The 21,653-nt window shown below is 35.0% G+C and overlaps 2 protein-coding genes across 2 annotated transcripts in view; one reads left to right on the forward strand and one right to left on the reverse strand.

Moving 5' to 3' along the window:
• Positions 1-18,937, forward strand: part of LOC136798324 (kinetochore-associated protein 1-like) — a 45,471-nt gene extending 26,534 nt beyond the window's left edge. The window contains exons 45-67 of the mRNA XM_067054917.1: positions 101-272; positions 732-824; positions 4,763-4,870; positions 5,076-5,163; positions 5,670-5,731; positions 6,098-6,278; positions 7,302-7,384; positions 7,789-7,993; positions 8,803-8,879; positions 9,697-9,759; positions 10,005-10,060; positions 10,254-10,311; positions 11,004-11,134; positions 11,918-12,053; positions 12,717-12,812; positions 12,984-13,040; positions 13,788-13,842; positions 14,234-14,297; positions 14,589-14,718; positions 15,008-15,097; positions 15,451-15,596; positions 16,234-16,342; positions 18,694-18,937. Coding sequence (XP_066911018.1) covers positions 101-272; positions 732-824; positions 4,763-4,870; positions 5,076-5,163; positions 5,670-5,731; positions 6,098-6,278; positions 7,302-7,384; positions 7,789-7,993; positions 8,803-8,879; positions 9,697-9,759; positions 10,005-10,060; positions 10,254-10,311; positions 11,004-11,134; positions 11,918-12,053; positions 12,717-12,812; positions 12,984-13,040; positions 13,788-13,842; positions 14,234-14,297; positions 14,589-14,718; positions 15,008-15,097; positions 15,451-15,596; positions 16,234-16,342; positions 18,694-18,837 — 2,404 coding nt within the window. The 3' untranslated portion in view covers positions 18,838-18,937. The remainder of the gene's footprint in view (positions 1-100; positions 273-731; positions 825-4,762; positions 4,871-5,075; positions 5,164-5,669; positions 5,732-6,097; positions 6,279-7,301; positions 7,385-7,788; positions 7,994-8,802; positions 8,880-9,696; positions 9,760-10,004; positions 10,061-10,253; positions 10,312-11,003; positions 11,135-11,917; positions 12,054-12,716; positions 12,813-12,983; positions 13,041-13,787; positions 13,843-14,233; positions 14,298-14,588; positions 14,719-15,007; positions 15,098-15,450; positions 15,597-16,233; positions 16,343-18,693) is intronic.
• LOC136798325 (uncharacterized) lies at positions 1,014-3,078 on the reverse strand. The gene is made up of 4 exons (XM_067054919.1): positions 2,835-3,078; positions 2,343-2,604; positions 1,762-1,920; positions 1,014-1,490 (listed from the first exon to the last, which is right to left on the reverse strand). The coding sequence occupies exons 1-4, from the start codon at positions 2,937-2,939 to the stop codon at positions 1,222-1,224; spliced, it is 795 nt and encodes a 264-aa protein (XP_066911020.1). The 5' UTR covers positions 2,940-3,078; the 3' UTR covers positions 1,014-1,221.
• Positions 18,938-21,653: the final 2,716 nt, after the last annotated feature.

The raw sequence follows: 21,653 nt of genomic DNA on the forward strand, positions 1-21,653 counted from the left end.
GTACAATATTTACGTCAAATTCCTTTCAAACTCCACTTACTATTATTGTGGTATTTGATTTGGAAGTTATTTTTTAATTAGAGTATTTACATTTTTTCAGTTCATTTGGTTACGATGACGAGTTGGCCATTTTAAATTACGTGGAATATCAATTGACAAACACAAGAGGGAAAGCTTTGGATTACTACCAAGAAAATATCGACAAAGCAATCCCGATGTTATCCAATATCTCCAAATTGCAATCCATTCTTAAATCTAATATCCAGAAAAAGGTTGAGTTGTGCTTTTTTCTTTGACCGCAAAGACTAACCCCTTTTTGATGTCTCAAAGAAATTCCATATTTTTGTACTCAACATCTCAGTTAACAGTCTTAACATGACGCTTAAGATATCTAGAAACCTTCTCAATGGATTGATTAAGGCCCAACCTCAATGTCCAACCTCAATGTTTTTCAAATTTGGCATTTTCTTTTGCTTAACGCTAGAGAAGTGAGAGAAGTGAACCCTCCGAATTATCAAGAATGGGCCCTATCCCTGGATAGATACCTACCCTAGGATAGGGAAATTACCACGCTTACTAGACACTGCTAACCCTGCGCTTGCGACACGTCAGAGTTATTGGTGTATAAAGTCATTATCGGAGTTTTCTCGAAAATGACGTGAAGTATTTTTATTACTGGATGGATTTCAAAACTTTTCAAAACCTCAACAGATAGAGTATACTTTTTTTAGATAAGTCCGTTCGATTATGAGAGGTTGACTTTCATCTTCAAAAAGTTGTTGGAGATTTCTGAAGAAGAATCACTCAAGTTAATTTGTTACGAGGTAATATTTCTTTGTTGGACTAACTTTGTGTTTCAACCGATTCAGAAATTTAAGAACAACCTTTCAAATGTTTCTCACGTGACTCTACTTACATTACTTACAATTAGAAAATTATCTTCCTAGTTGAGTCTGTTAGAACAACAATAAAGTGGTTAAAGGGTGGGGTCTAAAACTAAAAGAAAAGTAACATTTAAAGGGATGCATACTAAAAATTAAAAATTCTCAAATTAAATATTTTACAAAAAGGTTCAATTATTTTATTCAGGCATATACGTCTTAGCATGAGAACCTATCAATTAAAAATATTCATCAGCATTATGACTTGACCAACGTTCACAAATTGACAATCCGTTGCTCGCATTTCGTTTTACTGGCCTACCAAAATCCTTTCACACATTCACATCAATATAAATTTTTCTTCAGGAGCCTCTTCAGGCTTGAGCCTTTTAACAACATCTTTCCAAAACTTTAAACCCGTTACCTGGCCCCGCAATGGGTTCGAATCACCATTTTTTCGTCCATTCAAATATGAGTAACCAGGGCCTGTATCGTGATTGATTTTCAAATATCCGAAAGCGTCGTGAACAGCTGAATGGTAAGCGAAGGGGCCGAGATCATCGAATAGTTTATTATGAATCCAGCCCGTGTCTCCAGGGCCAACTCTGCCTGAAATGGAACATGAAAAATATTTCCTATAATCTCTATCTAAAATTAGACTAAATGAACCTCCCTTCTAAGCCTAAAGGTAATCTTTATAAAAGCAAGTGCGTGCTGTTTTGTTTTTCTCTACATTTTAATTCACCAATTTTTAGTATGTATAAAAAAGTCGGATGTTACGGCTGAAGATTTTCAAGTAAGATTGAAGTTTTACCCTGGCCTGGGTAAAATAAATTTAAAAAAAAACTTCTATCTCCAGAGTTCCAACATATTAACATACCACCAGTTGGATTTAATAATACTCCGAATATCGGGTCCATTGTTTCCATTTCTGTTTCTTTATCACGATTTATCCAATCACAAAGGACTTTGCCGAACAACATTTGTTGACGCGTCCCCCAATAAAGTATATTGGCTTCTTTCAAGGATTCTGATTGCTCTGTTGGTGGTGGTTAAAAAGAAGTAAAAGTTGAGTATTGAAAAGTATGATTTCTTTGAATCTTCTTCCAATCCTAAAACTGATGTTAAAATTTTAATTTGGAGTTCCCATAATATAGCCTCTACGGATAAAGCGATAGGAAAAGGCAAACGCATAAAAATTGGATCTGATAAAAGAAAACTTTAAAAGTCGGGAAATTTTCGACACTTGGTAGGTTTAAGTTGAGGTCTGGTTACCAAGCCCACCTCTAAATTCCATAATTATTAGGGCAGTAGAAATCAATAGTTTAGCTGGTTAGCACGTGAAATTCCATTTCTCTCACCGATTATCTATCGGACCAATCCTTGAGAGCTTCAGCGTGGTGGCCACTAATGGACCAACGGCACACTCTTAAAATGTTAGAGAAGTAAAAAGCAACTCACTCCCGCGCTTGCGGTAAATTTCAGCGAATTTTTCAGCATCTTTTATAAATCTTTGGAAACATTGTTCAGTGGTTTCCTCCGTATGCGTGAAAGCTCTTATCTCGGCAATCTTCATGAATATTTCTAAGATTCGTTCGGTGAATTCTAACTCCGAATCATTCTCTGCCATTTTGATTTCTTTGTCCAGTTGTTGAAGTAATCGACCAAGCTCAGATTTTGGGTTTTCATTGACGTTATCAAACTCTTCTCCGTCCATTTTCCCCTTAAATCAAATTAAAAATCAGCTCTTTGGAAACCCATAAACAAATAAATCGCAATAACCATTTGAAGTTGACTCTCTCTAATTCGATCTTCAAGGGATCAAAAATTTTATTCGAATTAGAAAAAGATTCGAATTACAGAGAGCTATATAAACAACTTTCCAGCCTAAGGGGACCAATATTTTAGTTCGAATTACAGAGAGTTGGCTGTATTTGAAAAAACTTTAAGTACCTTCATAGCATTGGTCTGGCCATAAAACCGAATGAAGACAAGTGACTCACAATATGTCTTTACAGACGAAATTGAATCACAATCCTTAGAAATCTTTACTCCCATTGTTTGCGAGTGAAGACAGTTTGCTGCTCAATTTTAAGATTTCATATAAATCTCTTGTAAATAAGTGCACAACGATAATATAAAAAAACAACTTTGCATTTCTTGTTTTCTTACTTCAATCAATTTTGATTGATAAAAATTTACAGATTATGATTAAAATATTCTTAATTGGAAAGAAAACATCATTGTCTCAAAGGACTGTTATAATTATTTCCTCAATATTCAAGATTTAAATTTTTAGCTACAGTAATCGTTTATGTCATTGTCAATTGACTCATGTCGAACTTTGTAATAATAATAATCCAGTCAGGCCATTCACGATCCGAAAATTTCCTGGTTAAAAAGAAAACACAGACGCTGTCAGTTATTAACGTTCTTTTTTTTGCAAAAATGTCAGCCTTTTACCTTTATTTCAGAATTTTATGTGCTAACGGATTCCAACGGATTCCACTGAATCTACACTTATTCCATTCATGTTCTAAGGCAGACCCGATCAATCGAACTAATCGAACCGGTTTTAAATCGAGCTTTATCGAACGGTTAAAGTTCGATTTAAAAAAATTGATGATCTAGTAAATTTTAGCGCAATTTATTTAGAACAATTTTTGGACCTACCTCCGGGTACCCCGGTGGAGGTTCTATAAATTAACCCATGTCCGTTTAACCCTTTTCTCAGGATTGGCTCATTAGTTTTTTCTGTTTTTTTGCACAATGATGCAAAATATCAATGCCCAGAACGTGACGGAGCCCGATTTTTGAGAAAAAATTTATTTGGGCAAATTTGGGCCAAAAACTACCTAAAAATAGGGTTTTTTGGACTTTGTGCAAAATCCTGTCATTACTTTTTTCTGATTTTTTGTACAAAGATGGAGGGCAAGCTTCTCTAAAGAATGGCTGAAGTGGTTTTTCCCGGAAAATTCTTATTCGCCTTAAAAAACGGATTTTCGTATTTTGGGGAAATTCCTATTAACCAAATAAGAAAATATAGTTTTTTCAAAGTTGACTCATTATTTTTTTCTGATTTTTTGCACAAGATGCAAAATGGCAATGCCTAAAATGTGACGGAGCCTGATTTTCGAAAAAAAATATATTTTGGCAAATTTGGGCCAAAAACTGCCTAAAAATAGGGTTTTTTGGACTTTGTGCATAATCCTGTCATTACTTTTTTCTGATTTTTTGTACAAAGATGGAGGGCAAGATTCTCTAAAGAATGGCTGAAGTGGTTTTTCCTGGAAAATTCTTATTCGCCTTAAAAGACGGATTTTCGTATTTTGGGGAAATTCCCTTTAACCAAATAAGAAAATATAGCTTTTCTCAATGTTGACTCATAATTTTTTTCTGATTTTTCGCACAATGATGCAAAATGGCAATGCCCAAAATGTGACGGAGCCAGATTTTTAAGGAAAATTTTTTTGGGCAAATGGCCCAAAAACAGCTTAAAAGGTTTTTTGGGCCTGAATGGTTTAAGTGATTTTCGTATTTGGGGAAATTCTTTTTTACCATTTTACATTATTCAACACACAAGCTTTATTTTTCCATTCTGAATTTTTGTACAATTATTGTCACTTTTTTCTTATTTTCATCTGATGTTAATCATTAGGTAGGTCCATTCAGCATGTTGCTTGTTTTTGCTCAAATGACGAAATGTACTTAATTCACTTTTTGTTCTTATCAAATTTTTCTTAAAAAAGAAAGTATGTTATGCTCGCCTGAAGTGGCTACTTGACAAGCTTTTAATCTGATCTGTCTGCTGAGAAATAACCCCAGAGTCATAAAGAATGAATTTTACGATTCTCTATTGCTCATTTTTATACCACTGGTAGAATTTGCAATTGTTGGAGATGTTGTCGATGTACGAGCGAACGTCAGAACCATCCGATTGGGGAGTGGAAGAAAATTTCTTCATGGCTGAAAACAATGATGATGACGAGGTCTGTAAATTTCTTCTACACTTTCCAAAATTTCATCAACACAAGAATATACATGTTTTTCTCATAAAAATATGATAAACATGCCCTCATCAGGCTTCATTTGTTATGCTTATGAAGCGTCATGCTTGTAAAAAACAATATTTTAAAGCCTAGATTTCCTTGAGTTTAAAGATTGATAATTACAATAATATTCCTAAAATTTTAGATGATGTTTGACCAACAAGAGGTGCCTGATATCTTCAAGAAACGATTACCATTCCATCAACTCACCAAACGAGGAAAACATATCATCGGTAAGTATCACGGTAGTTAGAGAATTCGCTAATCGATCCTTAGCTTCTTCGGAGGTTTTTTGTTATTGTTGTACATTTCTTGGAGGAACAAAAACCGACCCTTTACCATTCACAATTACTCAGTACCTATTTTGTCCTAGCATCTTCACCCTGGCCTGCATATTCTATTCGTTCACCATTACCAACTCATCTTAACTAGCCATATCTGCAAAAGATTATTAGATGACGCAAGCAAAGATTTTCTCTGAGAGTGTTTTGTCACTGAGTGAGTGTTGAGTGTTGTCACTCCTGAGCCTTCCACTAGGGTTCCCCGTGTAGGCACCCGTCTAAAATCTTTTAAAATATTTGTGTGAGTCGACTAAATCGGCGTGTTTAAGGTCGGTTTGACCGATTCAATGGTCAGCTTGGACTAGGGAAACTAGGTATTATCACACAAGAGGTACAACGCGCTGTCGATGGACAAGTTTTTTTCGATTACAATTTTTTTTCTGATTATTTTACTTTAGCTGCTGAGATGACATCAGAAAAGAATACATTCAAGTTGAGCCCAATCATTGCAAAACTTAATGTAAGTTTATCTGTGGAGTGTCATATCGAGCTTTTTGTGTGTGTGTACCCACTTCATGGTGACCAAGAAAAGCATATTCTCTAAAGGTTCAACTTCATCACAAGTAGTGGTGTTTTGTCATCTTTAGTTTTGGACAAGTTTGACCTTTCTGGACAACACTTAAGACATTTTAGACAATGAACAATAATAATTATTCGAAACTCGTTACCGGGAATTTTTTTTTCATTTTCAAAAACTATCAATGCCAGTTGAAAGAGCTCGAAATTCTGATAAATTTTGGTATATTATACATATCTTGACAGTAATCAAGTCAAAGGTTTTGATGACGTCGTTCTTAACCTCTTCCTTGTTATTCTCTTTCCCTAGATGAACAAAGATCAACTTTTTGCGAAATCCATCCAAAATATTGCTACCAAGGAATTAGCATTGGTCAAAAGTACTTCCAAGAATTTCGATTTCTCGTTGGTTGAAAACATTTTTAATCATTTGGAAAATTATATTTTGATGATGAGTGTTGGCAGGTGGCTTGCCAAACAACTCCCTAAAGGTTAGTATTTTAGACCTTTTGAACAATGTGTGCTTTAGTAGCCTAAAAAGTTAAGCTAGTTTGATTCAGTCACCAGGATAACAACTTGTGAATACGGGCTTAGTTAACTAGACTAGAGCTTTAGTTGGTCGAAGAAATAAAAATAGGGTACAAAGCCTAAAATACCTCAATATTACCCTAAATTAAGAATAGGATAAGTTAATTTGAGGCTCAAAGTGCTGAAAATAAGACCAGCCGAGGCTCAATAGACCAGCGTCCGAGATTCAGAAAAGGCCTTAAAAATGGCTTTCGTAGGGCACACCTTAGATCAGGGCAAATTTTTAATTTATCTTGAGATATTTCATTTTTAAGGGGGGTAAATATGCTGAAAAACTGCTGACTGCAAAAAATATCGATAATTTTCAATATTTATACCAAAATATCTCGAGATCTAGACATCGAAAGTTGACAAACCATACCATTTTTGGATACTAATAATTCAGGGCTATCAAGCCGTGAGAATGATTTTTTCTGAAAATGCTCCCAGAAAAATGCTGATGTCATCGGAAAACGGCAAAAACGTCGATTTTTCGCCTTAAAAATGCCATTTCTCGGCACCAGGTGGTCGAAACTTAACAAATAATCCCATTTTCTTAATCTACTTTTCACGCTGAATCCGTTGGTAGCCTCAGATATTTGATGTTCAGACTTCGAAAAAACCGTTAGTTAAGGGGGACCCTTGATAAGTTCTATCGATTAACTATCGATTCGAAGGGCAAATTTTTTTTGTCAATTCTGCCCCCTATTAGGGGCATAAGATCAAAAATTTGCCCTGATCTAAGGGGTGCCCTACGAAGTGACACAATTCACTACCTCGGCCGCTGGTCTACAACAAAGGTTTTACATTGTGCGTCTACTTGTCTGTCTGGCTGTCAAAATTTGAACCCTCACCTTTCCGTGTATTTAATAAAGGCTTTACAACAGATCTTGTTCTTTCAATGGAATGCGCTGTCTTTAAAGTGAATATTTTATCTGTATCTTCAGGTCCTGAAAAGGCGAAAGTAGTAAAGAGAATTGTCGATCGGATCGCTCAGATATTGAAAAATAACACAGAAACGGACCCTAACGTAAGGAATTTGGATTGAAGGTTTTGTTTTGATATTCCAAAACTGTTGTAACTACGACCTTACTTGCTCATAATGAGTCTCAGAATTTCGGTTGAGCTCACTGGTGAAATTTAAAGTTTCCGAAACGAATCAGTTCCGAAACACTGTATTAAAATCAAAATTGAAAACGTCAAAAAAGAAGACGTTACAAAGCAAAACAGATCAAAACGGTTTTGCTCAACTATTTTCATCGAAACGGAACTGCTCCGTTTTCTTGCTCCGAAACGTCCCGAAACCAATATATAAACACACTCGATCCGTAACGAAAATCATATCGGAGTGAAACGGAATAGTAACGTGTGAACATAGTCTTAATACACAAGAAACTAACCCTATCAAAATGTGACCTACTTTTTCTTTATTAGACGGTGGAAGAACTCAAGAAGAGCTATTACGCGTTTGTCTCCAATCACAGACTCGTATCAACGGAGAGTTTCTTGATTGAACACGGTGTAACTGACGAGAAATTCTTTGCCATGTGTAAAGAACCCATACGACTAATCTATGAACTTTATTACGAGTTCGGTGATAAAGTGACTTTCGAAACTGGCCGCCTCACTGGAGTTCCAGGTACAAATGATTTTTAATTTATTACCAGGAAAGCTACTTTCCCTATAAGATGTTTACCTTTTAAAATAAATGGTCCTATCTAAAAACTAAGAACGTAGGCTACAATGCCGGACAAAAGGTTGTAGACAAATGGAATTTCAGTAAAAAATGATGAGAAATAGAGCAAAATGACTCTTCAATGTGTCTGAAAGGGGATGGAAGTTAAGAAAAACACTTTTGAAGTCGTTGCATTGCTTTTGAATTGCTTTTGAGGGAACCACAAGCAAAAAATCAGCGTTTTGATACTGGTGTAAGCCAGTTAACCAAGCCCTTGTGGTTTGCCCTTGCGGTTAGACTGCAGTGGGTGACTTTCCAGAGCCTCTTGGGAACTTGTTTTTGATCGATATTGAAGTATTTTGCAAATATTGCAGAAGTCTACAAACCTTTTGTCCAGCATTGTATCTACTGGTATCCTCTATCGAATTACTATTTCTTCCAATGAGAAGTTTTGTAGAGACCTTCGATTCAGAGTAAACTTTAAGTATCAACCAAGGAACAAACATAAAACAAACCATGTGAGAAACATTTTTCATATGAGAAATATAATTTAGGACTCAATACATGACTTCAAGTAATTCGGTAGCCTCTGTTTGGATATAGAGGTTTTCATATTTGGTTAAGATACATAATTTCCGCCATGATGGAAGGAAACGTACGTATAGATGAAGAGGTGAACTCTTACGCAAATCGAATGCTCTTTTCCATAATGGCGAAAATTACGTAACATAAATAAAAGGCCAAAGCTGACGCAATTTTCATAATGGTTTTAGATATCCACGCTCTTGCAAAGAAGATTGCTGAAATGAACGATATCGTCTTGGAAACGGAACTCTCAAAATTCGTCTTTGTAAGGATTTTTCACTTTCTCTTGTTTTTCGTTGCCGGTTTAGTGGCTCCGATTCCTGGAAGATTCCTGGAAGATCCCAATGGTGAATCCCCTTGTGACTCTTATAAGTATTTGGGAATTCACCAGATAGCCGGCTGTCCATATCAACATACACCTTTCTCGAGATGATTTCGATTTATTTTGAAAGCACTTTTTCAAAATGTTGAATTATTCCATTTAGTTTAAAAAAATGCTACGAAGAATCATAGTTCGGACCACCGCTTTCTTAAGGGGGGATGAAACAAGATGATAACAAGGAGGGGGTATCGTTTAAGAAGGGGTGCTTACATGTATATTGTAGATCATTTTCCAGCACTGTTATGAAATTTTGTCTGCATGAAAGGAAGTTATTTACTTTCACTAAAAAGTGGTATTATATTTGCCAGACTTAATTTTTCTTTACTGTTTCCCTTCCCATTTTACCATAAAAATTTAGCCCAAAACCCTTGGGGGATAGGCATTTTTAAAGGTTGGGGGGATGCCAAGAAGGGGGAATCATTTAAGAAGGGGGGATCAGACCCCTTTCCGCACTATGAGAATACGGTTCAAGAGATATTTAAGATTTTTAAAAAGTTTTAAAAGTTAAAGTTTTTAAAAAGGGTTCGCTGTAATAACAAGGAATTTAAACAAAGAAAGAAATGGGAAGCTTTTTTCCAAGTGGAAGAGGTGGAGGACACTTCAGAGGAAAAATGTACACGTGGCAATTCCTCGGTAACTATAAAGGACAATTGAACAAGATTGAGTTTCTTAATGTCTCCTCCTACTCTTTCATACGTAGAAATGGTTGACATACAAACGAACCCTCACTGACGAAGATGATGATTGCCCTGGAAGTTCTATGGTATGAACTCTCGTGTTTGTGATAAACTTTCCTTGGAAGCCTGCTTCATCTTTTATTTGCTACTTAACAGTAGCGGATTTAGAGATGTTACTGTCGTTAAATATATAACCCCTTCATCTTTAGGTATAATCCCTTAGATATTATGACTCGCATCTTTTCCACCAATATTTAACTCGAAGATAACTTCATTTTCGAACTTAGATTTTCACAATTCAATTTGTATTATAATATCAATCTTCTTTCAGGGAACGAAAGCCAACAAGCAAGAAATCTTGATGGAGAATGAAAAGAACTTAAGGAGGTATGCTTTAATATTCGTGAGCTGAGCTCATGCCAGAGCAATTTTCATCCTCCTACTCCTCGGGCACTGATTCTAGCTTTTGCTAGCTACAAGGCTCCGACATCTAGAGTTTAGGGAAGTTAAGCTACATTAACTTTTGACTTGACGCCTGCCAATCATAATAATAATCGCTGATTGTCTTTTCTATTTTTAGGGTGATCTTTACCCTTGCAAGTGAATACAATAGTGCCGTTGTGCGCTACTTGATCGACGTGAGTGCTATGATACGTTATCAATCAATCCTAAATCAAAGCCGGCCAATGATAATAGCCGATAATGACTACAGTAGAAACCTCGGTTTTAAATGTTTAAGTACTTTTAACATAGCGTGGGGGCTGACGATGAGGGGTGGGTTACACCCTCCAAAAAGCCCAGAAAAGGTGGGGGCTAAAGATGTTTAAAATATTTGGGGGGATCTAATGTACTTGAGGGAACTGATATCTCATCATTAAACGTGGGGCTGAATACTTTATCTTAATGGTTGGCTTCAACTACTGAAGCTGAATAATCTTCACCTGCGGCGCAATATATTCATATACAGTGAGCAAAATATTTTATCTTTGCCTTTGAACTGTAACACAATTTACATTGAATAACCCTTTCTTTGAATAACCCTTTCTTTGTAGAACAAACTTTTAAAAGTGTCGAATCCCTGGGTGCTATCAAAAAGTCATGAATCTTCGGAGAGACTTAAAACTCGGGGGGGGGGAGGGGCTCATTTTAACCTGGGACCTAAACCCAGGCTGACGCTATGTTAAAAACTATAATGACTCAACGCTCGCGCGCAAGTAGAATTATAACCTCACAATATTAAGGATAGCGCATAATTTTGGCAGAGAAGGTCCATTTAGTGTTTTACCAAATTATATATGTGATCCATCCTTCCCATACTCCTTTCGTACAGTTCGATTTGAAGAACAGTAATGTCTCGTCATACACCAAGATGACATGCATACGAGCTTTCCAAGTTCTCTTCACTTTGGTCGATTCGCAAGTCATTCAAAAGGAGACACAAAAAGATATGGCCCTCATATAGTAAGTAATCTATGTATGTTCTATGTTCTAGCTCAACTTTTTTGTGTGTCCTGCAATCTAGACTTAAACTAACTTGAGGCTAGACTAACTTGTTTTTTTCTTCTTTTCTTTTCTCCCTGACATAGTTTTCATAGGCGGTTTTAGACCATGTCGAACTTATCAGTGGAAGAGATTTGTAATTGTAAATTCATTGTCTTTTAACGAGCGTTACACTCCTTCGCATGTTTCCGTCGTACTTGCTCTGTTGTCCTAATTCCGCCATTGCTGTTTGGTCAACATTATTTTTTCTGGTAAAGTTGACAGTTGACTCGAGAGTAGCAGCAGAGAGTGCTTACTCAAGGCCGCACCTGACTCTAGGCTCTGTCTTCATCTTGCCGTGTCTTTTATTTATATTTGTGCCTTTGTTGAAAGTTGCATTTCTATTTGTACCTTAATTCTTTGTTTATGTTCCTCTGTTCAAGTGGTTGTTTCATTGTATCATTCAGTGTATGGAAGAAGTAGAATGAGATGGTTGATAGTTTTTTTTGTTTTTGAAGAAAGAGATTATTGTGTTTTGATCACAAATTTCTTTAGATACATGATGATGTTGCAATCTCTTAAAAACCTCGTTGTAAAACACTTTGTATTTAAGCAGATTTGTTCGAGGCTTTCGAGGTTGGCTTTTCCTCTAGATATTTATTATGAATTGTAAAAAACTCCATTCACTAACAAAAAGGAAGTTTAAGATGCCCCCGGGGGTTTCACTTTTTGAAATGTAAGAAATTATTCTATTCGCAATTTCAGTGAAAAGATCGTATCGCTAATCTACTTGTCTGAATTGGAGAAACTTCACGTTTCTTATAATGAAGAAACATTCAAGAAATGCAATAAAGAAGGTCTTGTCAAAGGACTGTGGAGAAATCACAGTCATGAAGCTCAGGTATCACTTCAATGGATATTAATTTCTCACTTTTAAGTTTCTCTTTCCTCATAAATTAATGATTTGACACGTTTGTGTGGTCGTTCTTTACCAAATTTGATATCATACATTAGAATTAGCGAGGTTAAGTATCGATAGATGAATTACGACGACGGACGAATTTCCTCTAGCCTTCGTTCATGCTACGAAACTTTGCTGCAGGCTTACCCGAAAGTAAGGCAGACTTATCCCCAAAGATATATTTTCCTTTGCTACTAGAACGAATTGCTGCTTTATTTTTCAATCTTGAAGCAAATCGGATATACAACGCGGAATAGGTCTACATTTTCTTAAACAATAGAAATAACACCTCGCTATCCGCCGTCTCATTGGTTGTGTATCCATATACAGTTGACCTTCTTTAATTCGATCTTCACGGGACCAAAATTTTTTGTTCGAATTAGAGAAAGAAATTGAAACCACTTTCCAACTGAGAGGACCAAAATTTGAGTTCGAATTACAGAAATATTCATATCGAAAAAAAGAGGTTCGAAATAATAATGAGTGGACTGTATTACCTTACAGTTCCCATTTTACTTTTATGGTGATATAAACAAAACTCATCTTAGCTTTTCCCAGTAGACTCCCTTCATCTAATGATTTTCTTGCTTCTTCGTTATTCAGGGCATTCGAATTATTGCTGATATTTGTTTGGATTACAAGATTTTTGATCCGCAATTATGGAACAGCCTCCTCATGAAACTTCATCATTTCAACATGGTAACCATGACAACACTATTCGATTTCAGTAACTAAAGAAAGCTTTTACATAGAAGCACCTCAAAAACTTTTGGGATGTGAATCCTTTAAAACTCTGATTGTAGACCTTTCAAATAGCTAATTCTGTACGGGCTGTGACATTGACTAATACTGAATCCTGTTTTCTTTTAGATTCCTTATCTAACACACGCTTTGGTTCATCTATCAGGTGTCCCTGCACTGAGAGAGGTATAAACGCATAATTTTAAAGATTTTCATTCGTCAATCAAGAGGAAATCTTCTGTTAATTTTCTTTTCGGCCTATTTTTGTTCAGATTTAGCCCCTAGAAGGTGTAAGTTACACGTTTTTTTTTTTATTAGAACACCTAAAATTTGGCTGAGCCTGGATGTGCTTATTTTTTTTAGCAATTTTCAGCCTAAAATGTTCTTAAATGCGTTCTTAATTTTTAAGACTACTCTCAATGACAAGATCATGCAAAATAAAGGGCACCTAAAATTGGTAACATTTGGACAATATTGACTCTCAATTTTAGAAAATCCATCCCTAAGTTCGGTTAAAACTGCTTGAAAAGAGGTAAAAATTGCAGTTTTTTGTCTTTTTTTTCAAATTGAGGCTGGGCATGTTCTTAGGATGTTCTTAATTTTTCGACAAATTTCAGTCTGAATGTTCTTATAAACTGGGTTCTAATAAAGAAAAAAACGTGTAACCCCGGATATGGGTTATTTATGGTATTCTTTGCTATTCCCTCTTGGAATATATCTTCCAAAAAAACACCATGGCGCTTTCCCCACACCCACTTCCACATGTACACGAACTTTTTCTGGCCCATTGCTAGACGCTAACACATAATCACCTTTTATATGGTCTACACAAATGTAAGAGTTTATATGTAAATATTGAGATCTTTTTTACGTCTATCAAAAAATGTATGATTTACACATCCACACATGTGTATGACTTTTCTCATGATTTAGATTCCATCTCTGGTCAACATGTGGAAAACGGTTATAACAGCTCCTTTCAATTCTGGTAAGTTGATTTTCTCGATTGTGATGCTGTTCATAACATATATTTGTTCGTCTTCACCCCTGTTTCAGTGGCCCAGAGGAGATGAAAACTTCATCTATCAAAACCCCAATTTAGGTAGAAAATCTATTGTTTCGAACTCAGAAAACTCAATTTTGTAGAGATAAAATCATAGGGTACTTTCCTAGCGGTGTTAGAATTTGAGAAACATTTCTCTAATGGAACGATCTTTTGGCCAATTTTTCACGTGAGACGAGGGTGTTCAACTATTCAAATTCATAACATTTTGCGCATTTTTGGTCTCGCGAAATCAAATCTCCCAGTAATTGATCCGATTGAAGCAGATATTGGGTTTAAACTTTACAGTCACAATTTAATTTTTTATTATTTTCAGTGTCTTCACCCTTAACTGCAGAAGAGGAGAAGAATTGTCTCTACGCAGCTAATTTATTAACAAGGTATTCACCCTAAAGGTTTCGGGGCACCGGGGTTACGACAGCATGCGGTACAACAAAATGGCTTTTAAAATCGCACTCTTATGTATTTTCTGAAATTAATATGTTTAGGTTTTTGTTCGGATGCTTTTGTGATGACGACACTTTCTGGTGTCAGGTGGGGGTGATTTGTTTAGTCTTTGCTGCATAATAAAGAATTTAGAGTTAATTTATGACAAAGAGACCTTTCCCCGACTTTTCTGGATTATCTTTAAAAAGCCAAAAATAAACATCAACAATGAATTCATTTTTAAGATGCCCGGTGAATATGGATGTAGGATTGGAAGAGATTGCAAACCTTTTGAAAAGCAACGGACTTTACACAAATGCGATGTATTGTATGAAACTGGTCCCAGATCGAACAAAGCGTGAAAAGAGCATACAGGTTATTTTCTAGTTATTTCTAATACACGAAATGAAGTCATACAAAATATTGAAACCAGTTAAAGCAAAAATTGAATAACTCAGGTGAAATTGCTATCAAATTAAATCTGTTTTATTTCACCTTATTGTTAGACGGTGTACTCTCTAATTCCATTTTCAAAAGACAAAAAATTTTCTTCGAATTAGAGAAAAATTCGAATTACAGAGAGTATTTAAAATCATTTTCCAGCTAAAGGATGGACGAATTATTTCGAATTGCAGAGGTTAACTGTATCGTCATCTATTTCTAGCTTTTGATCGAGGAGGCCGGTATCGAAGGATTGTTATCGAAAGTTAAACAATCACGTGATCAAGGAGTCAGCGACTCTCAATTAGACGGTGTAAGTGCTCTTTGTTAGAGAGAATTATCAAACCTCAAACTATACCCGTAATCCATAGCGAGTTGATATCTCAACGTTCTGTCGTGTTTTTAGGCAAATTTTTCGCTACTGCAAGATCTATGGTAGCTCAAAGTTACGTCAAAAAATCGAATATTTTGAGCCCGAAAGCCTGGCTTCCACATTAAAAAATGTCGTTGTCGTAAAGTGCATAAAAAAATTGAGGTGTCCAGCTAAAGGAAGAAATTTTTCGCTACCTTTCTTCGCATTATTCTTGACATTGACACCCTCTTTCTTATTTCTTCCACATTCATTTTCAACATGTCAAATAATCAATTTTATCATTTGTCCTTTAGGTGGAGGAAGAAATCTTTAATTATGTCAACGAGAATAATTTATTCGTTGCGCTACACGGAACTCCGTACTTCGAACGCCTAGTTGGTCATTTGGTTCGCTCGCGAAAAATTAATAATCTGCTCATCAAGATAATATCTGCTGGAAGGTAATTTGATTCTCACCTATAACATGATGATATCATGGTATTGACCCTCTGTGGAACAACAGCTTGACTTTAACTTTCTTCGATGATGTTAATACACCGATCAAGCCTTGACGACGTCGGGTTGGTTTTTGAGGGGATTGGTAATGAATTTATAAGGAAAATCTTTTGTCATCTTACGGTATTTTAGGCTGCCTCTTAAACAAACCAAGTAAATTCCCGCCAAAATTATTTTTCATTTGAGAGACATTTCCCCGAATCTCTGCGTTTAAGTTCAAAATTGTTTTAGCCTTCATATTGCTCAATTAGATTGACGCTTCGCTGCAAATCAACAAATTAAGAAGGATATCTTACATTTCCAAGGGCGCCCCTAAACTTTCGATATCGTCGTTGAAAAGTTACTCAATTCGTGATATGCACCATTGCAAGGTCTTCTGACATTACATCACGGACCCAATCTGATTGGTTGTGGGCGTCTTAAAATCAGTCAATACGTCACTTTCAACCAATCAGTTCCGTTGAAGACATCGTAATTGTGCATTTCATGAATATATTTTCATCACCAGTCTCCTCAAAAGCTGACCACACCACTAGTAATGGTCGATAGGTATATTCAAATTGTATTAACTTTCATTCATAGATTGAACGATGCGATCGATTTGGTTGGTCACTACGTCAACGAACACCCTTCATCCGCCACTGCAAAATTGATACAAAGTTCTGACATGGATATGCGACAAGGACTTCTAGTAAGTCACACTTAAAGGGATAATCAGATGGTTTGTAATATTTGGCATGTTGGATCCTTCTATTGTCCTGAGCAAAATCTCAAAATCTTTTTGCCTACCTATTTTCCAAAGTCTATATATTTAAGTTACAAGTGTTTGGCTTTTAGAATGAAAACAATAGAATTTCAACGTAAGAACCGTATAAGAACCCAGTTTCAAAAATTTAAAATTTTCATTTTGGAAAATTGTTACACAAAAATACTTTGAGGTTTTACTAAGGGCAGCAGAAGGTTTTTGTAACCTAAATATCTCAAGCCATCTGATTATCCCTTTAAGGTAGAAAAATGCAATATTGTGATTTCTTTCTAAAGCTGTGTGCTATAAGCTATTCAAATTCCCATCGTAAAAAGTGATTATTGGTCGTAAAAACAGTTTCTGAAAATAAGATGTGTGGAAATAAAGAAATTTTATGAAAAGAATGACATTTTTTTTCACAGCCACAGTTTTTAATTTCTGAAAACTTTCCCAAAGGGTCCTAACCCTGATTTTCAGGAAGAATTGTCTTATGTACCCCTATTTTAGTACCTGGTACTAACTTTTGTTGAGGAAAAAAATTAGAAGCCCGTTACCAAGGAAAATATGGCTACATAAGTGCTTTATAATGCCTATCAGACAATCTCGCCTTGCCAAAGTGTTGGACAGATCAAAATCTGGAAAGTTTTCTGCAAAAGTTCGATTTTTTGGACCTACCCCGGTGGAGGTCCTATAAATTCACCTCTGTCCGTTCGTCCGTCCGTTCGTTACCAACTTTTCTCGAGATTGGCTCATTAGTTTTTTCTGATTTTTTGCACAAAGATGTGTAACTATAAACCCTCAAATGTGACGGAGCCTGATTTTCGAAAAAAATGTTTATGGGGCAAATTTGGGCCAAAAAACGGCTAAAAACGGGTTTTTTGGACTTTGTAAAAAATTGGATCATTATTTATTTTCTCATTTTTTGCATGAAAGTAGGGTACCATCATAGGTAAAAGATGGCTCAAGCAGATTTTTGAAAAAAAAATTTGTTGGCTCAAAAAACGCATGTTTATCTATAAGAATCATTATTAATAAGCATACATCAATGTTCTTAGTCAAATTATTAAATTTTTTCATGAGATAGAAGTTTTTTTTGCTCATGAGGGTTTATTTTTGAAGAATATGTGTGTTTAGACATGAAAGTTTGGTTGCTTGGCGTGTTTTTATAGAAAAACTGGCCAAATTTGATATTTTTTTATAAGCACATTATAAATTACTTTTGTATTAGCTCTTCTCGAGATTGGCTCTTTCATCCTTTATGATTTTTTGCACAAAGATGCATAACTATAAACTCTCGAATGTGACGGAGCTCGATTTTAGGGAGAAAAAAATTAGGGTAAATTTTAGCTAAAAAACGGCTAAAAAAGGGTTTTTTGGACTTAGTGAAATATTGGATCATTGTTTTTTCTAACTTTTTTTTGAAAGTAGGTAAAAGATGGCTCAAGCAGATTTAAAAAAAAAAAATTTTTCAGCTCAAAAAACGAATCTTTATCTATAAGAATTACTATTAATAAGCATACATCAATGTTCTTAGCCAAATTACTCAATGTTTTGATAAGACAGATGTTTTTTTTGAATATGAAAGAATATTCCAAGAGCATGAAATTTTGGTTTCTAAACGTTTGTTTATAAGAAACAAACGACTAATTTTAATAGATCGTCACTATTTGTGTTCTGAATGATTGTTTAACGGTCATGCTCACGTAGATATCAATTATATATGTGTTAAATGCATAACCAGGTAGGTCCATAAAAGTATCACTTGTTCCAAATGAGAAGAATCAAAAAACAAAAAATAAATATTTTTACGTTGAATGAAATCAGATTTTTTTCGGGAATTCTGTTTGGAAAATAAGGAAGATTTCCATTCCGATTTGCCAAAATCTCTATGCATTTTACTCACCAAATACCAAAATTCAGTATCAGGTACTAGCCTGAAATGAGTGAGATATACCCAACTCCAAATGTAGTACAAGGTACTATTTTTTGGAGTAAAATTAGACACCACAACCCAGCTATGGGTCAGTACACTGCGGTTGTACCCCCCCTGAATTTATCAATATTGTACAACAGGGAGTCTCTTTAACTCGAACTCCTATAAATCGAATGTCCACTTAACTCGAACAAGTTGTAAAGGTCTCTTCAGTTAACAATATCTCATAAACCTTACTCGATAGCCCAAAATTTCCTTAACTCGAACAAATTTGTGCTCCCGTGCGTGTTCGAGTTATCGAGACTATAACTTTTTCATGTTTTTTTTTATGATTGTTGTTTTTTCATTTATCATCCTCTTTCAGGTATATCTACAAAATGAAGGATTATTAAATGACGTCAAACCATACATTACATCATTATTCACAACAACTGATGCCTCTTTTAATCTTTCATCCGCATCCAGTGACCTTTCATCACCTCTTATGAGTAGTTCTTTTGTCAAATGAGATTGAAAAATATTCACGGTCATTTTTGTTGAGTTGAAAAGGATTTTTAATAGTACTTTCTTTTTATCTTGAATAAGAAAATTGATGCTCTATAAAATGAATTGTTTTTTTAACTGTTTTTCTTAATATTCGGTAACAAAGAAACATCAAGTATTTTTTGATGATTTGAAGCTGTTTCCTCATATTGCAAACCAAGATTCAGAATAACTGATCTTGAAAATTCTGGCGGGTATTTAATTAACAGAACTGACAAACTTGTCAAATTAACTAAATTGGGTAGGTAGTTAGCATCATGGAAAATCCACGAAGTTTTGGGCGCCTGCAATTTGACGTCTTTTAGTCACTCATTTCATATTCTGTTCATATTTGGCCGTTTCCCGGTAATAGCCATAAAACTTATATGATTGCACCGAACAGTAAATACCAGTGTAAAAATAGGTTTTTCCTTATCGTTTTAAAAAACAGCTTTACTTCTAGATTGAATACCGCATGCAACTACTTAAAAATTAGACAAATAAAGAAGAAAAAATAAGTCCAACGTGGTCCTCAAGATTTTTTGTCTTGACTTAGCAATTGCTGTTTACGATGAGCTTTTCTTACTAGTTCTTCAAGATGATCAGCTTTTTTTGTATGAGAACATTATAATAAAATATATAGAACATTTTAAAGCTTTGCGGACTCTAGCTTTGTTGCTGCCTCGTTAAAAATATAAATAAAATTAAATTAAAATTAAAAATATAAATTTTGATGATATATACCTCTTGAGAATATCTTGCTAACAAAGTCAAAACTTCGACAAAAGTCTCTGTTGTTCTACTGTTTTCAAGTCTGTCATATACAGGGTGTCCCTAATTAAAGTATCGAGTCGAAACACAACTATGAGTAGAAAGTTTTATGTGCGTGTTCACAAAATTGTATTTTAAGCTCTCCCTCTTTTTTCTTTGTCATTACGATTAATTTATACGTTGTAACTACCTTTTGTAATAAGCCTGTGTGATGGAGAACGTTCTTATATTTTAGCGATAACACACACAAACTTTTCTACTCAATTGCATGTTCAAACTCGATACTTTAATTAGGGACACCCTGTATATCATAACAACGATAACAGAGGCAAAATCTTGGTCTGCTTGTCAAAATTCCGACTAATATTTCTAAATTTGGACTCAAAAGTATGGAATAATTTTAGAGAGTATGGGATTCGAATTATGATATTCTTGTGACATGGGTCCTTAACTTTAGCATACTATATTTTTCATGTCATAAAAAGAATCATTGGAGTGACAAAAGTGATTTAATAATTCTTTTGTGAATTACGAGAAATGTCAAGCTCTATCAATCCTTTTAGCTAAGCAATTCAAAGAAAATAAAATTGTGACGGAATATTGTCGGATTTTTTCTACCAATTTTGAAATACAGGCAGTGCAACGAAACTTGCTTCACAGACCTAATAAAAGATAGACGTCCAGTCGTTTATATGTTCATGTTTGGACTAAATACTCATAAGAACATCCGAAGGCTTAAAAACCTTTGTATACTCCTATATTTTACTAAGACATTGAGCCCCTCCGACTATTTTTCGCCTGCGCGGACAAAATTTCCGCCCGACTGCTAATTTGCGTGTTTGAGGTTATTCTTTATTATTCGAATTCGTCTTAGACTATAGCATAGTCTAATAAATTACGTGTTATGATTTTGACACTCAATTCAACCAATGGGTGCTTTATTTTAGATTGAATACCGCATGCAACCACTTAAAAAATTAGACAAACAAAGAAGAAAAAATAAGTCAAACGTGGTCTTCAAAATTTGAAAATTAAATATTTTGACAAATAAAGAAATTTGAAAATTAAACGTTTTGACAAATTTTGCAACCCAGACAAGATTTTCTTTTGTCTTGACTTAGCAATTGCTGTTAATGATTGAGCTCTTCAAGATGATCACATTTTTTGGACCTACCTAGAGGTTGGTTCGTTCGCCCGTTACTGTTACAAGATTTTTGGCACAAAGATGCAAAATAGTGATGCCGGAAAAACCGGTTATTTGGGATTTTCTTGAGATTTCATCATTACTTTTTCTAAATTTTTGCACAAAGATCTGTATTTGCCAAAAATATGACTGAGTCCAATTTCCGAGGAAATTTTTTTCTGGAAGTCGCCATTTTTGCAGATTCTCATTGGGTTATTTTTGTTATATTTCTTAGTTTTTTCACACAAAACATTATATATAGCAATGCCCACGATTAAGCATGGTTTAATTTTTCATAACACTGATTTTTGAAGCCAGAACTTTCTAACAATCGCTGGAACAGCCTATTATTGTCGGAAAACGGTTTGTTTTATTTCTCGAGCTGTACTTTATATTCTTTCATGAAATTTTGCACACTGTTGTATACCCAAAATGTGATAGTGCCCGATTTTTGATAAACATACTTTTCCGGCCGAAAATACCGGGAACATGCCGGAAAAACTGTTTTTTTGGCATTTTCTCGAGATTTCATCGATAGTTTTTTCTGATTTTTGCACAAAGATGCGAATTAGCAATCCCCAAAACATGGCCGAGTCCGATTTTTGAGAAAATTTTTTCCGGCCGAAAATGCCAGAAATCGCCGTTTCTTAGATTTTCTTTATTTTTAATTGTGATATTTTTTTTACACATAATCTATTGTTCATAGCAATTCCCAATATTTTCTAAAAATAAACATAAAGCTTCGATGGCTAAAATATTAAGAACATCGTAAAGCTTTGCGAACTCTGTAAACACCCAATTTTTTAAGTAATTGCACTAAATACTCACAAGAATATCAGAAGGCTTAA

The sequence above is a fragment of the Clytia hemisphaerica genome, unplaced genomic scaffold (assembly GCF_902728285.1).
Source record: "Clytia hemisphaerica strain Z4C2 unplaced genomic scaffold, Clytia hemisphaerica genome assembly, whole genome shotgun sequence".
Classification (NCBI taxonomy): domain Eukaryota; kingdom Metazoa; phylum Cnidaria; class Hydrozoa; order Leptothecata; family Clytiidae; genus Clytia; species Clytia hemisphaerica.